The sequence below is a fragment of the Littorina saxatilis genome, linkage group LG17 (assembly GCF_037325665.1).
Source record: "Littorina saxatilis isolate snail1 linkage group LG17, US_GU_Lsax_2.0, whole genome shotgun sequence".
Lineage (NCBI taxonomy): Eukaryota > Metazoa > Mollusca > Gastropoda > Littorinimorpha > Littorinidae > Littorina > Littorina saxatilis.
In genome coordinates this window covers 43211132-43228631 of record NC_090261.1, presented here as the reverse complement: position 1 = coordinate 43228631, position 17500 = coordinate 43211132, and the positions used below count along the sequence as shown (strand labels likewise).

General features: G+C 42.6%; 1 protein-coding gene across 1 annotated transcript in view; it reads left to right on the top strand.

Annotated features, from left to right (window-relative positions):
* The window catches only part of LOC138953072 (leukocyte tyrosine kinase receptor-like), a gene marked incomplete in the record, with an annotated part of 202524 nt that overhangs the window by 71599 nt on the left and 113425 nt on the right, over positions 1–17500 (top strand). Inside the window, 1 exon segment of the mRNA XM_070324846.1 lies at positions 16653–16780. Coding sequence (XP_070180947.1) covers positions 16653–16780 — 128 coding nt within the window.

Genomic DNA, 17500 nt, shown 5'->3' with positions numbered 1-17500 from the left:
CAGATTTTTTATTTTTCAATTCAGAAATATATTTACCTACTTCGTGTATTGCTAGCTCGGGGATACAATTCTGGTAACTAGACCGTAGCCTCTCGTTACAAAATTCTGAAAGAGGGGAGTTTGAGAATTCATCGCTATGTGGGGTCGGGGGACCATTAGACTGGTGAAGGAGGGACGCCGTGGACAGGAAATGATCATTGAGCGTGTCTGGCGATGCCACGATCGAGGGCGATAAGAACGGCTTTCGTTTCTTATGCGTTATCTCGTTCATGGCACGCCAGAGATGCGCCGTATCACAGTTATTAGAGATCATCTGTTCAAAGTATCTGCGCTTCGAGTTTTTAACCAAAACACTTATTTTGTTTCTGTGGATTTTGTACTCGTCAATTTTTTTTTATCTTTCTTTAATTTATCCCTAATTTTCATGGCCTCAATAATGTCGGCTGTAATCCAACCGGGTTGCGTCTTCTGTTTAACTCTCCTCCTTCGAATGGGGGCATGTTTTTCCACAATAGGCATAAATAAACCTTGCCAAACAGTTAAAGCAGTATCGGGATTATCGCAGCTATATACAGAGAGAGAGAGAGAGAGAGAGAGAGAGAGAGAGAGAGAGAGAGAGAGAGAGAGAGAGAGAGAGAGAGGAGAAAAGAGAGAGAGATGGAGAGAGAGAGAGAGAGAGAGAGAAAGAGAGAGAGAGAGAAAGAGAGAGAGGGGCAGACTCTCTGATACCTTCATTGTTAGAGTCACGCACATATATATTTTCTAAAATAAAGCCATTCCACCCTTGAAGTAAAGCAATAGAAGGTCTGCTTTCGTGTTCACAGACACTTGGAGGGTAGTATTGTGCCAACAAAACACCAGCTGTGACATATTAGACCGACGACTATTTTAACCGTATCCAGCTTCAAATCGACCCGAATGCTGCTTTGGTAGTTTACCCTTGGTAACAAAAAACCCCACCAGTTTATAATTATTGAGTCGTTTCATGTTCAAAAAAGATTTATTTTTTAGTCTGGAAACAGCGGGAAAGTCTGTCTAGTTAAAACACACACACTCACAACCACATACTGACAACCTCACACACACACTGACAGACAGACAGACACACACACACACACACACACACACACACACACACACACACACACACACACACACACACACACACACACACAGACACTAGTCGTATATATATATAGATGTCGTGCCGAATTCACGTAATTGCCGATTCCGCGTAATGGGCAACATTTTTGCCCATTTCGCGTAATCAGCAAAACGCTGCCCAATACGTAAAAGCGGCAGCGTTTTGCCGAAATCGCATAAAGGCTTCTAAAATTTGCCAATTTTGCAAAATCGGCAGCCACTTTTTGGTTTTAAAGTCCTCAAATGCCTGGGATTTCATCACACTTAGACAACTAGATACTCCAATGGATAGATATCGCAATAATCAATAAGTTATGGCAAGTTATTGCAGAAAGTGTAGTTTTCGTGCATTTCCGGATTTATGCTCGACACAGACCAACATAGACCATACAAAACATAGTAGGGAGGTAAAGCAATGTTAATGCAATGTTCTGGTGACACAAACAGTAACAGACTGGCTGTCGCTTTTGCGAAATGGGCAAATTTTAGAAGCCTTTCCGCATTTTCGGCAAAACGCTGCCGATTTCACGTAATGGGCAGCATTTTGCCGATTACACGAAATGGGCAAAAATGTTGCCCATTACGCGGAATCGGCAATATATATATATGAACACCCTGACGAAGGCCACGAGGCCGAAATATTGGTGAAAACGTGAAGGCTTGTTTCGGTTATTTTTTCCTTACCACACACACGCACAAACGCACACACAAACATGTGTTCCCATGCGGAACGTAACACGGAAGGAACTTTTGCGGGACGTGAATTCTCTCTCCTGGTAGCGGCCATTGTGGAACCGCTGTTTCTGTCAGTTTCAAGAATTATTCCAACAACAAAATTCTTACGGTTCACCAGTATCAGAACTGTAATGCCACTTTCGGTTATGACTCTCACGGACCGTTAATTAGAGCGCTTACCATGATTTGGTGTGTGATCTTATGGTATTGTACACGAACCAACACAAATCTAAAACTATGTACCTGAAATCGACAGTGCAAAAAACAAAGGAAAGGTGCATGCATACAAAGACTTAAAAGGAAAAAAACGAAAGGGGCTACGTTTATGTTCCTGAAATATTAAGAAAAAAAGTCTACATTCAAAATAAGAGAAAAGGAAACACATTTTTCGGTCGCCGTCGACTGTCCATGGACAGCCCTTTAAAACGACGATATCGCAATATATCGACCTTCAACTGAGCAAGCGCAAACACACCAACAGTGGCCAATGAGGCGTCATTAGTAATCCGTTAAGGATGAAACGAGATCCGATCCGGTTAGGTCAGGTTGCGCAGAGAGTTGTATAAGGTTGCCGGTGCGGGTCTCGTCGTTAACTCTACCAGTATAAAATGACAAGGACACCGCGCGGCGTGGAACAGCTGCTGTCGCTCAACGGGTGTCACGAGCAGACTCTCTGTCACTGACATTTCCATTTGTCCGAAGAGCCCTCTTGGGCGAAGACTGGGTGTATGTTGCTACTGGTGGGCGTAGGTCAACCACTGGCTGGTTGCATAAATCTACTTTGACGGTTCAAAGTTGAATGGCTGAAGGTGTGTTTCAATGTACACGAGCAGACTCGCGCTCACTGACATTTCCATTAGTCCGAAGAGCCCACTTGAGCGAAGACTCGGTTCGTGCTACCGGTGGTCATAGACAGATATGGCCGGACACTAGTTTTCGCATTCGTTGCAATAAGGCAGGCGGGTTGTGCAACAAAATGCTACAGTGCAAATTACAGTAAACTTCTTTCGGCTCCATCTTACTTGACGAAGTCTTTCCCCTGTTGCTGATGTTCTATGTAACTTGTTGCATGGGTATTCAATTGCTGCGATTATTAATATCTGTCGTAGTATGTTGCAATATCATGGGTTCAAAGTTGTATTGCTTACGCAACGTTTACAACAGACCCTCTGTCACAGACAGATTAATATTATCCCTTTAAACCATGTTCCCATTAACGCGACCAGACCCTGTCACTGATATTTCCATCAGTTTGAAGAGTCCTCTTCAGACAGTAGTTGGTTCGGTGCATGTTACCAGTGGTTGTAGACAGACCTTGTGCCAGTTGTTGCTCAACGGTTCAAATTTTAATTGCTTAATTAGTGCTTACTTTTGCACTACCAGATCCTGTCTCACTGACAGTTCCGAAGGGTCGTCGTGAGCGAAGAATAGGCGTCCGTGATGCATGCGATTGTAGACCTTGAGTCAGTTGCGGTTTAAAGTTTAATTGCTTCGTGATAAGAGATCATTGTTTTTTTGTTTGGTTTTCCCTTAATGCTTGCTCTACACTTGCCTTTGGTTCATCCATGTTTCCCTTGAGTTAGAGAAAATGTCAACAGTATTTTAAAAGGCATTGCATGCCAGTTGTTGTTTTTCTCTCTCTTCATTTCATTAAGAAACAAAAAACTTTTTAATTTAAGGAAATCCTCAGAAGTCGGGTAAGTGCAAATGTTCAAGCTCTCACGGATAGGCATTTTTGGGGGGCAATACCTTCCGAGCTTATTTTTTGTTTTCTTGATCTGTCCACGAATTTGTTTTTGTCATATTTTTCTTTTTAGAACAGTTTCTCTCTCAACATGGTGTCAGAAAATTGCTGACAAACCGCAATAAAAACCTGGGGGCATGTGGGGAGAGGGGGGGGGGCAAATCTGGAGGTTCCATAAACAAGAAACCTTGGGGGAGCAAATGAATCTTTTTCTGACAGAAGAGCGTTGAATATGATTGGTCCGTTTTGGGAACGATTTTTTTTATGGCAAAAGAGCGTGTTTAGTGCACGAAAGAAGAGGAGACAAATCGCGGTTTTACCTGATTTGTTTGATTTCTTCTGATTCCTTTCGGGGCAACTTTTTCTTCTGGCAGAAGAGCGTATGTAGAACACGACTGAAGGATGGATATATCGCGTTTTTGCTTAACACGTGCGATATATTCTGTATGTCATGGCCGCTCCTGTCAGCTTGCAGTCTAGAAAAGGGAGATGATCAATGTTCATGTTCTCTAACGCAACCTACTGTTCACATAATCGAAAACAAGATTACGGGTCGAAGTGACCGCGCTGCGACGCTTTGATCGACTTAACAGACATACGAGAGGTTTTGCAGATCGATTGTGCAGATCACACAGATTATTACACCCACCACCGCTGTGTCATCTGGGAGCCCTGTCATTCGTTAACTTTTCGTTTAACAAAATGTGATTGTACTGCCACGTATGGTTTTTCGGTGCTGGAGGAAAGTTTTGTGGGTCCTGAAGTTCACACAGATTTTGACAAGCTCCGATGAAACATCTGGGAACCGCGTGATGTGCAATATAGTCCCACAACGTGCATGTGGTTCGACATAATTGTCCAACATATTGTTTGACATATTGTCTTGATTTCGATGCTGGGGGAAATGTCGCAACGTCGAATATTCGGTTTAGTATAACAGCCTGACAAAGTTACGCGCACTGTATGTTTTAAATACATCAGCAACAAAGGGAGTTGCCTTCATGTCGCCAATGTTTTTACAGAGTGATGTTAAATAAACGATTTAAAATAATGTAATGTCGCCTTGTAGTGTTCGTTTGACAATGCCATGACAACCCTTTCTGTGAAATAATACGTTGTGAAGAATACGATGGAAACATTTAGGAAGGGGCCGGGGGGGGGGGGTATTGAATGAGTACATGAGGGTGAGAATGCTGTGTTGAGAATAACATGGGCAATTCAGTTTGAGGGAGAATAGAAGAAGAAAGTTCGGGAGGACGGGAGGGATAAACGTCGGGGGAAAGGGGTGAACGGTGGGACAGAATGGGATTGGGGCGCTTTATGGAGAAAGGGATGAGAACATTTTTTTTATTAGAATAGGATGGACAGGCGGTGTGGACAATCGGACTGGGACGCTTTTCCTGGGAAAGGAAGAAGGGCGTTATCAGAGAGGCGGATTTGGACACGTTCTGGGTGATGGTCTTTGAACACACTTCCATTCAGGGATTGAAATGGGATCCTTTTCCACGGAACAGAATGGGATAGCTTTTTTGGCATTGAGATTGGGATGTGTTTCGGGTAGACGCCTACCTGAAGATCGAGGCTTTTGCTCCCACGCGAAATATATCCTACCGCGAAAACACTGCTTGGTGTAATACTCCTTTGACGATCTGATTCCGTTGAACATCTTTCGATCTTGAACACGGCGATTTTTGTTCTGCGGGCATTTTTTTTATTGTCATTTCACCGAAGAGACACATTTGTATCGACACAGTTTAGTAAAAAAAATAAGTGCTATATTGTGAGTGTATTGTTAGTGTACAATGATAAACGTTGGCTTTGTCTCGTTTGGGCCTTCCGAGCGAGCACAATTTGTCAGATAAGTTTATTTTCTGTGTTATAAGCTAAGCGTTTGTCTGTCTGTCCACTTAAAAGACCGATGGAGATCAGTGAACGTAACGTTTTATTTTGTCAATAATTAAACGTTTCAATAACATAACTTTCTTGTATTTTGATTCTGATAAACTTTGGCCTTTACCATGCGTGTGTGTGTGTGTGTGTGTGTGTGTGTGTGTGTGTGTGTGTGTGTATGTGTCTGCGTGTGTCTGTGTGTGTGTGTGTGTGTGTGTGTGTGTGTGTGTGTGTGTGTGTGTGTGTGTGTGTAGTGTTCACCTACTGGTTTTCTCTTGCTGTAGTTAATGGTCAGGCTTCAGCTACTCCAACAGTGCATTGATACATGACGCAATAACACTTTTAGCAATTTGCGTGGTGCACACACATCTATTGTGTTTAATTCATACGATCTTTAGGACAGTGATATTACAACAACAGAAACATTAAAACTATAAAAAAAAAATTAAAAAAAAAGGAGAGAGAAAACCCAGTTATAACCAATGCCAGGTTTGCTATTTGCCAATCCCTTTGAACTGTCGGTTCTTTTGTCGAGATTTAAAACAGGATTAACCGCCGACAAACCACTGGTAGGAGTTGCATCTCCTGATTGTCGTTCCGTGTTGTGTTTTTTTTTTAGACAAAGATAGTCCAATGACAAGCTGGGCTTTCGATCAAAATTTCATGATGTTTTTCTCCTCTTTAAACAAAATCTACAGGCGGGTCTTTCCGATAAAAGTTTGATGATTGAGGTTTTCATTCTACATGGAGTGGGTTGGTTTTTTTAAACAAATCTGGACACAAAACAAAACACACACACACAAAGTGTGACGTTAGCAGCTATAGATCGATTTCGGATACAAACACAAAACGTGACACCCCGAAGCAAGCGCCACACCGTCAGGTGAAAGATAACTCTGAAACAACACCGAACCGGAACAGCAGACAAGTGTTATCGTTCTTACCGAATCTTTACACCGGACTCTACATGTCTATACCACACCAGCTGTCGCTTTCTCTTTGTCTGGCTGATAAGACGCGCATGAAGCAATAATAATACAGGCAGGATATTGTTGATGAAAGCAGGATGATAAGCCATTGAGGTATTACCCACTTCAATCAGACGAGGGAAAGCAAAGAGACAGCAAGTGACAAGAGACGAGACGCAGTTAGCAATGATAACTGACGTGACATTATAGAGAGCGACGAACCGAGTACAATCATGCAGAAAGTGGGACATAGCAGATAGGTAGCCAGAAGAGACGAGATCGACAGTCAGATACGGCTTGGGGACATTCATGCGCATTCACGCGCGCACGCACACACACACACACACACACACACACGCACACGCACACACCCACCCCCACACACACACACGAACGCTAGCACACACACACACACACACACACACACACACATACATACACACACACACACACATACACACACATACACATACACACACACACACACACACACACACACGAATGCTAGCTCGCACGAACGCTAGCACACACAGACACACAGACACACACACACACACTCGCATTTACGCACTTACGCACGCACTTACGCATGTACGCACGCACGCATCCACGCACACACACACACACACACACACACACAACAGTTCTGCTCCCTCCCTCCCCGCTCGCCCCTCTCTTTCTCTGTCTTTCTTTCTATATCTTGAGTGTGTGTGTGTGTGTGTGTGTGTGTGTGTGTGTGTGTGTTTGTTGTTCGTTCATTTCAAGGAAAGATTTGTAGGTACAGTTAAAGGCACAGTAAGCCTCCCGTAAACCATCACAAATACGGTCAGGCTTTTACACACAGTACAAACACCCTTTCATTTAAACACTCACCGATTGAGAACATCCTAGGTGCCCTCCGTAAAGAGCGAACAATTTTCAAAGAATTTATTTTTGCGTGGTTTATCTTACCCCTGAGCCATTGTGAACCCGTGTGATCCAGTTTCCCTTTTTCACAATGTAGTCGTCAGTTAGTCATTTGAATGCGACTCGATGTGAGCTTATCTACAATAGCACGTTTTTATTCACGAAACAAACGGCTGTGGTTCACAAGAACTCTAGCGATGGCTTTTGAATGTTGAGAGGAACGGCGATATGCATAAACCGTCGTCTGCTACGACCCTTGCGTGACCCTGCTTCCGGGCTTTTCTTTTTTCAAACTTTCACAACTTCGAATTGTACTGATCTTGTCTTGATGAAAAAAGAATTCTTTTATGATTAAAGAATGTTTGTGTAACAAGCTGTCAATTTATTATTTAGATTTTAAAAGTTATGTCTAGCACAAACACGCACCACGGTCCAAAAACATTCTGATAATCATCGATCCACAGCAATCGCCAGTTTACATCGATAGAATGAGACCCGAAGGGAAGTAACTCATTTTTGACCTGAGTTCAGGATGGGTCCAACAAGTGTTCGAGACAATCTGCAAAATTAATTCTTTAAAAATTGCTCGCTCTTTACGTAGGGCACCTAGGATGTTCCCGTTTGGTGAGCGTTCAAACGGAAGGGTGTTTGTACTGTGTGTAAAAGCCTGACAGTATCTGTGATGGTTTACGGGAGGCTTACTGTCCGGGCGTGATTTCCGGTATTGAATATTCATAACAGCCGTCCAGCACCAAAACGAGGCGCCATTGTTGTAGAGGACCAAGTCCACGAAAATAAATTCTTTGAAAATTTCTCACGCTCGACAGAAAGCAGCCAGGATGTTCCCGTTCGGTGAGCGTTCAAATAAAAGTATGCTTGTACTGTATGTAGACGCTCGGGGAGCTCTGTGATGGTTTACGGGAGGCTTACTGTGCCTTTAATACGACGTAACATTAGAATGCAACAAAATGGCGGCAAACCGGAACTTCCGTTGTAATTATTTGATGAGAACTATAGTGAGACTAATGCATACAGGATATAACACGTATCAAGCCGCTGTATTAAAACCTACACCTTTCTTTCAGCCGTCAGAGATGACAAGATATCCAAATGTATGATCCCATGATGGATGGACAGCATTCTGATCAGTCATCGCTCAACGGCTATCGCCAGTTATCTCTCTGACCGGACGCTACAGTCCTACGCAAATCTATCAAAATAAGAATACAGAGTTATCTCCCATATGTTTTTCGCGAGCACTGATCTAAATTTGAGATCAGTGTTCGCGAGACGAAAATGATTGCAGATTGGCCGACTTCGACAGTGATCTCCGTTCTGTTCTTCACAGTTATGATAAAGATATCGTTCTAAGGTCAAAACAAGTCGAAATTTTGGGACTGCTGCCGGAAGGAGACCGTAATATATGGTTTCATCATTGTCAACTGGTTGCAGAAAAAATCGTCTGCTCCAGTGAGCGCCGAAACCAAATCAATTCCTTTGCAATTTAAAAATTACAAAACACCATGAAAAATCATTATCGACGATCGCGAATCTGCTTTTATCAATAATACATAACAAAAAGCTTTAAATATGTAAAAAAAAAAAAAATCGGTTTCCTTGCCAGACAAGGAAACTCAAGGCATCCTGTCAAGGAGAGAATGAGCCGAACTCATTTTGACCTGAGGACAGGATGGGATGGACAGATCATATCTATTGTTAAGCGTGGGTCGAGTAGGTCAGATCGTGGTGATTTAATTGATACCTATCTAGTCGCAAGTTACCACGTGTGGTGGTTGAAGTGGGGTGGTGGGATTGGGCGTGGGACTATGAGGGGAGGTCAAGTGTAAGAGTAAGTGTCAAAAGTTGTTTCAGAAAGATAAATATTGTGCTCCTATTATGGGCAACCATGACCGGAAATATGCTGTTTAGTTTGAAATTAACTCATCTTCTATTTTCAGTTTGAAACTGACATCTATTTTATCGCGACTAATTACGATTTGAGAGGAAACTTACCTAAAACGCAGAGAAGACTACTTTTTTTATGGGGGGGGGGGGGGGGTATCTGGAGTGTATAAGCAGAGCGTGGAATTGTGTGTCTTTGTCGTATTTTGTTTGTGACACAGCAGGCAGATTTCGCAACGAACTGCGCTAGCAAATTATTTTAGAAACTTTGAGGATCGATCATGCTAAGCGTTGCAATAGTTTACTGCGCATGTAGCAATCTTTTGAGGAGCTGGGACTGTGTCCGTGTTCGATACCAACATGTCACACATTATTTTTTTTTTTAGTCGCACTCATGATTTCGAAGGAATTTCCTACAATCTCTGCATGCAATGAAGACTGTTTGTTGCTTCTGATATATCAGTCCATCCTGCTTTCTTTATTTCTTTACTAAAGGTTTGAGTTCTTTGTGTCTACTGATCGTTTTCCTGCGGTATTCTTTCAGTCATTCTAAAAATCCTGGTAAAAGAGCTGTAATTGTACGACTATTCTTGTCTTCTATTTCTGTCCTTTCTTCCTTCTTCCTCCGCTGTAGATTCGATTACTGTGATGTCTAAACTCTTTCTGTTTTATTCTTTCAGTCTTTCTGAAATAGAGCAGGTATTTTTACGACTGTCTTGCATTTTTTTCTTCCGTTCTTGTTTAGTTCTCTTTTGAAAGTCTGGGTACTTTTTGTAATCTGTTCTTTTCGTCGTTTTGGAGAATACAGCTTGTGGACTTTCCTTGAATTTTTTCCGACCATCATTCTTCTTTTTTTTTTCCTCTTTTTTTTATGTCCGCTCTGTAGTTGGTTTTGGAACTTAATTCGTGCCTTGCCCTTTTGTGTTCTCTTTTGTTACTTTTTTTCTGTTCTTCCTTCATTCTTTCTTTCTTTGTCTTTTCCTTTCTGCTGCAGATTTGGGTAATTTGTGTCTGACCTTTCTCTCTTCTCTTCTTTTAGCCGTTCCGAAAAATGCAGGTTTTTGATCTCTTATATTTGCAGACACCTTAAAAAGAAGAGTGTCTGATCCCTTCAAGAAATTCAATTCTTTTCTCGGCTCTCCGTCGCCAGCATGAAGAGTGGTGGCCCAATCCTATTACGGGTGGTGTTGAATTCCTTTGCCATACTTTTGCATACCCCATAGGACAGTTCTGTAGCGCAGCGGATTCACATAGTAATCCGAAACCGGTGCCATTAACTGTTTTATTAACGTCTATGTCATGAAGACTTCTGAATACTTCATGACGCTGCGCGACATGATCTCATTTCCTGGCTGGCGGCTGTACAGGATAGAAAGCAGTCACACACACACACACAAACACACGCACACACAAACACACACACACCAAACAAAAACACACCAAAACTTCCTCGGATAAAAACACCCTCAAAAAGTACAGTTGCACCTGTCATGAAAACATTCTCCCAATGAGGCCTGACGAAAGTTTTCCCTCGAGGCAATTGTTTTTTGTTGTTCTTTTGGGGCACTTGATTTAAAAATTCACGGTTACCAGAAAAATGCGATAGTTTACCGGTACTTCTTTCTTCTTCTGCGTTCCCGTGTTTACTGGTACAAAATTGGACATGACATATCGGCAACTGAAGTTCTAACCTACCGGTTGATTTTCGTTCGACAGATTTTCCTTAAATTCTTTTTTTTTCTTCAATTTATTAAGCTTGATTTCATTTCATTTCATTACTTTATTGTCCCATCGCTGGGAACTTCGGGTCGCTTCCTCCCAGTGGAAAGCTAGCAGCAACGGAGTCGCGCTACCCAAGTGTCTGCGTGTTTAGGTGTATTCAGCCACCTGCACTTATGGCAGAATGACCAAGGTCTTTTACGTGCCATTGTGATGACACGGGGGTGGGACATGGCTTCCGTCTCTGGGTCTGCACATAAAGTTGACCCGTGTCCGTCCCGGCCCGAATTCGAACCTGCGACCTTTCGATCACAAGTCCAGTGCTCTACCAACTGAGCTACCGGGCCCCCTGGCGGATGTGACAAAACTACCAGTTTCTGTGAGAGTCAGGACTTACATTTGTGAGAAGAAGAAAAAGGAAAAGGCGAACTCCATCATTGAACTTGAGCAAATTTGAGAAAACCCGAAGGAAGTAAATTTAGATTTAGGAAACATTTAGTAGAGCTGTGTACTGTCACGAATTCTCATTCCGGTTTCCTTGTGTCGTATTGGTATTGTATACATAACTTTAAGCATGAAAGACACCTGCATTCTTATTTTAGTAGTGAGTACGCTTGCTTGCTGAATTGTGTTGTTGTTGTTATTGACTGTGTCATTTTTCGTATCGCTATGATGGGTCAGTGTGCTTGTATTTTCTAATGTCATGATTTGTATATCGTGTGTGTGTGTGTGTGTGTGTGTGTGTGTGTGTGTGTGTGTGTGTGTGTGTGTGTGTGTGTGTGTGTGTGTGTGTGTGTGTGTGTGTGTGTGTTTATTGGAATTGTAAAGCGCTTGGAGCTGTTAATTCGGGACTTGCGCTATAGAAAAGTGATTTATTATTTAAGTTATTGAGACATCCCAATGCACTAAGGGATTTATAGAGCAAATCGAGAACATTCATTATTGAACGAAGCGCATAGCGCTGAGTTCAATAATTATTTTCGAGATTTGCTCTATAAATCCCTTAGTGCACTGGGATTGTTTCAATAACGATATTGTTAGTACCGCCAGAGAAAAAAGAAGATTCAAAACGCACATTTTGCAACGCGCATTTGGATAGGCGTAACTGTGTGGTCAGGTTTTTGTGTCAGATCTACTTTTGTGTGGGCTGTCTCAAGTGTGTCGTGCTTTCGTAACACGCAAACTCTTGTTTTAATTTCTGTTGGTAAATTCCAGTGTAGCGTTAAGCTAAAAAGTGATGATCTTTCATAGAGACCTCATTTAAACTCGGAGAAAGGATTGTGCTCTTAGTTATTTGCGATTCGAAACCTTCATCGAGCTTCGACAGATTGACTGTGCAGAGTGTTGCCCCTTGCCAAGGTCGACGGTAAGCACATTTTCAAAAGTAAATGTTGCATGTTTCTCGTGTGGTATCTTCACTCATCGGGGAGTGTGGTACTAAATATGAACGGTATGAATGCTCTGAACCCTACACGTATTATATCCTTATCGTTTTATCGTTCACATTTGCCCAACATGTTAATTTGCTGAGCGGGATTTATGTCGTCTGCTAGGCTACAGCAATCGAACCGCTGCACTGAGTCTCATTTCAAAAACAAAAATTGCTCGTCACGTTGCACTGAGTCTGCACGCATGAGGCAGTCTGGTAATAAGTCTTATATAATATATTATGGTAAGAACGTTCTAAACCCTACACGTTTTCGATTCCGATTGTTCTTGCCTTGAAGTAATAATTCGGAAAACATTCATTTACTGAACAGATGCAGTCGTATTTCAGTGTAGTCTGCTACGTGCTGATCTAGCTGCTACGAAATCGGAATAACACTTGTGTTTTCTGTTAGCTGCTGGGAATTGTATACTAACTCATCATTTGGTAATGTGGATAATGAGCTACATGCCACTAACATGGCATAATTATGAGAGGAATCTTCGCAAGTCGAAACTGAAAAATTAGACACAGCGGGTTCTATTTTTAGATCAGTGGCAACTGTGGCACAGGCACATGCAATCTGTCAGAAAAAAACCCCACTTCTGCTTTAATTGAGAAGCAGGAAATTTATGGTCATAATCATTGGTATTGTGGAGAATATAAGCTACATGTCATTAATTAATTCTGATGATGAGAGTACACTCTCGCTTAGGCAAAGGGCAGAAGAATACGCTCTGTGGAAAAGTTAGCGCACTCCAAGAGTGCGCTAACAGTTTTAGCGCATCGCCATTAGCCAATCAACTGGTTCACATCAGTCATGTGACACCAGTACTTACTGACAATTATTATTATTATTATTATTATTATTATTATTATTATTATTATTATTATTATTATTATTATTATTATTAAGTCTAGCTAGATAACTTTAAATCAGTAAATTGGTAACATGCATTTAATAATATTGTTCACTTTTCCTCAGAGCAATGAGGCGGTTCATATGTTCTGCCTTTAGTGATACTCTCTGATTTGTAAAAATGTCCCAAGCAGTGAAAACAAAACCACACACACTCATATGTTATACCCCCATTCGGATGTGTGGAATGTGGGTATGACAACTCAGTGTGTGAGAGCGCTACCGTTGCGTTACCGTTGTTTTAAGTTTCTTTAACGATCCAAGCGTTCCGTTACCGATGGGTTAAGGTTCCATTACTGTTCATTCTGATCGGGGGGGGGGGGGGGGAACGGCTAAAATTTGGAACATGCAGCCCAAACTCAACCGTCCCTACCGACCCTACCGTTCAAAGCAGTTCCGTTCCATTGCGGTTCCCTCCCGATCCCTCCCGTGCCCGCACCGTTCCTTGGTCGGTACGGGAACGGGACCTAGAACGGTTGTGTGGAATGGGGGTATTACACTCGGTGCCATTTCAGTGTTCGGGTCTCTCCGTTACTCGCGGCAGAAATACGCGCAGAATACAGGTTCAAACGTGTACAGGCTGTAAACGCGAACCGGTGTCTTGTCTTCAAACCGGTTTTACCGGTTTTTCGATATGCCGCTGCAGCTCAAATCTGTAGAGACGATGCAGGTATTCCGTACACATCGTCTTTTGCTACTTAGACCTCAGTACCTATTCCGCTCCATTAGATTGATGACGGAAATCCAGGCTGAGAATTTGTTTGTTTGTTTGTTTAACGCCCAGCCGACCACGAAGGGCCATATCAGGGCGGTGCTGCTTTGACATATAACGTGCGCCACACACAAGACAGAAGTCGCAGCACAGGCTTCATGTCTCACCCAGTCTCATTATTCTGACACCGGACTAACCCCATAATGCCAGACGCCAGGCGGAGCAGCCACTAGATTGCCAATTTTAAAGTCTTAGGTATGACCCGGCCGGGGTTCGAACCCACGACCTCCCGATCACGGGGCGGACGCCTTACCACTAGGCCAACCGTGCCGGTAATCCAGGCTGAGAGATTCATCATAAAACACTGTGCGCCACCACGACCCCTACCACCACCACCCTGGCCCCACCGCCACAACCAACGAGAAGAAAGAATATGACAAAGTCTGGTGACAGCTCAGACAGCATCAAGTCCCAAGCGACGGAAAAATGTCTTCTTCATTGCCCTCATCATCCGTATCCTCTTCATATTCGTCTCAATAATGGCCAATTGATTGATTCGTCAGACAAGAGTCGATGTTGTCTTTCTGAATGTCTCATTATAATTGAAGTCTTGGGAAATAACTCTGTTGAGTTTGTATAAGTTGTGAAAGAGAATCACCATCAACAGGCCTGTCTCTACACGCGGAAGGTAACCACATGTAAGTGATTTCACGTGGGAACGCTTGCCTCAATGTTTTCAAGAGAAACAACTCTTTCACAATCCATATATACACAAACCCGACAGACTTTTTTTTGCCCGGAATTCGTGTTTCGGCAATATCCGGTACATCGCCGTCACATTGCCACCCGTTTCGTGCTATCAGATCCATGATACTTTTAGGGAAACTCACTCACAAACAAGTATCTGAATCGTGCGCATGCATGCTTACGGGGGTGTTCGGACACCGAGGACAGTCTGCAAAAAGTTTACTCAGGGAAATAAATCCCTCGCCGGTCGAACCCACGCCGATTGTGTGTGTGTGTGTGTGTGTGTGTGTGTGTGTGTGTGTGTGTGTGTGTGTGTGTGTGTGTGTGTGTGTGTGTGTGTGTGTGTATTCGCTGTTTTGTGTGTCAGTGGGTGTATGTATGTGTAAGTCTATCTCTGTCTGTCTGTCTGTCTGTCTGTCTGTCTGTCTGTCTGTCTGTCTGTCTGTCTGTCTGTCTGTCTGTCTGTCTGTCTGTCTGTCTGTCTGTGTCTTTGAGCGCGTACATTCACGTCCCTTTGTTTTGTCTTGGATTTATAGTTCTTAACGTTCATAACTTCGTAACCCACTGCCCTTACTAGTGCGTTTGTTTCAAAAGGCATAGTATTAAAACCTGATTGTCACCCAACCATTTTTTTTTAAATCTCAGACGAGCCCCATACCCTTTCAATCTGAATACAGAATGTGGGATTGTGTGTCAAAAGTGTCAATGCTACTTAACGAAATCGTCTTAAAGTCTGCATACAGACGGAACATGGGGGGGAAAAAAGAAAAGAAATATCGTAAAAACAACCAAGCTCACGAGAGAAAAGAACTTGGAATTAACTTCACTATGTGCTTTTTGGCTTTTGAGACCTGATGAAAAATCAATTTCGATTTTGCTACGCATGCAGTACTGCTTAAAATTCAGTAGAACGGCAAATCATGAAGGTCTGTGTGTCAGGAATTCTGATTCTGCACACAATCTGGTTTGAGGAGGGATGTGCAATTTTCTTAACGGGGAAGAAATCGGAAGAAATGTAGACGGTGGTGTGAAAATCATGGGCGCGTGTGGACATAATTATATTGGCCGTTGGCCATAGCCTAGGATATCGGCCATTGACACTTTAATCGGTCAATTTAAACTCTAACCCGACACTCTGGTAAGGAGTTGAGCAGCCAAAGCAATCACTGGTCATCTTGGCGTAGTTGCTTCCCTTTACATTGACACTTATAGACCTTTAGTATTGTTTTTACAGAAGAGAAGAAGGTTTTCTTGTGTAGTTCCTGTTAAATGCCATTCATACTGATGCAATACTTTGTAGGGTACAGTTTATGCTAACTTACGGCTGTTTGATGTTGTCTGTCCCTAGATGGGTGCCACTTTCGAGTTCAGTAAAACTGGTCATGTACGGTCCCTGTTTGTCATGGTCTAAATTACTGCTGTGTACAATAACATATAAACCTATAGACATTTAATGTTGTTTGTCCCCAAGTGAGTGCGTCAGAGAGTTCTTTGCTCTTTGTCTTGACCATTTTACTGCTCTGTATTATTTTGTGCTTTTACTTAAATGCATCTTCTTCTTTTTTTCACAACGTGGGAGGGTTTGACACAGAGTAAAAATCCGACCTGTACGCTTTCGTTTGTCTTGGCGTTTTTCTTTTCTTAGTATTTCTTTCTCCCTGTTTGCCTTTCTTCTTTTTCCTACCAGGTGGGTGCACCATTGAGTGAATACACTCATTGTCTTAGTTTTTCTTTTTATAACCGTAAACACTTATTCTCTCTTGTTCTTCATGTGTGTGTGTTTTGTTTAATCAGCTTTCTGTAAACGTAAATACTTATCTATTGTGTCTGTTTGTCACCAGATGGGTTCACCACAGAGTGAAGATCGGACCTGTGCACTCGCTGTTCGTCCTGGCCTTTCTGGCCGCCGTGCCTCATGATGACTCCGTGCTGGCCCTGGATGGATTGTACCTCGAGTCCTGCGACCTGGGTGAGTTGGTCATCTTCTCTTTTTTTGCGCAACACACCCCCCCCCCCCCCCCCCCCACCCACCCTCTTCCTCTTCCCTCGCTCACCTCGATTCTCTTTCAATAATGTCTTGTCTATTTGGTTTCTTTTGTCCCCAGTCTAAGAAATTAGTTGGGACATGATGTGGTGATTCGCTTAAATTGTCCATCATCGTTCTTCCTTTCTATTTATCTGTCCTTGACTATCTCTGCGTCTGTCTCTTTCTCTTAGTCTCTGCATCTGTCTTTCTCTCTCTGCTAGAATCGGAACAAATAAACTTTGAAAAGCACACGTGCATTGTTTACATGTGGCAGGTTCTTTAACCCAGTTCTTATCGTTAATCCTGAAGGGGTTTGCAAATGTACAGACAATCCTGATTAAGAGTAAGAAACGGATGCCATTGGATGTCATCATAAACCACAAGGGGAGGGAGGAGGGAGTGCCCTTTTTGTTCTCATCAAGTCTGACGACAACATCAAAAACAACAAGGAAACATTTCTCGCAAATAGAAAATAAACTGAAAATCTTGTCATCAGTTTTGTTTTTAAATGTGTTTCTTATCTGCCTTTCTGGTATGCTTCGGGCGATTCTCCTTATTTTGCTCGATCTTTTCTGGGGCTGCCTTTCCTTTTTCATCAAATACTTTCTGGTATTACGCTTGTTGTCTTTCATTTCTGTCACAGTTTTTCTTTTCCACTCCTTC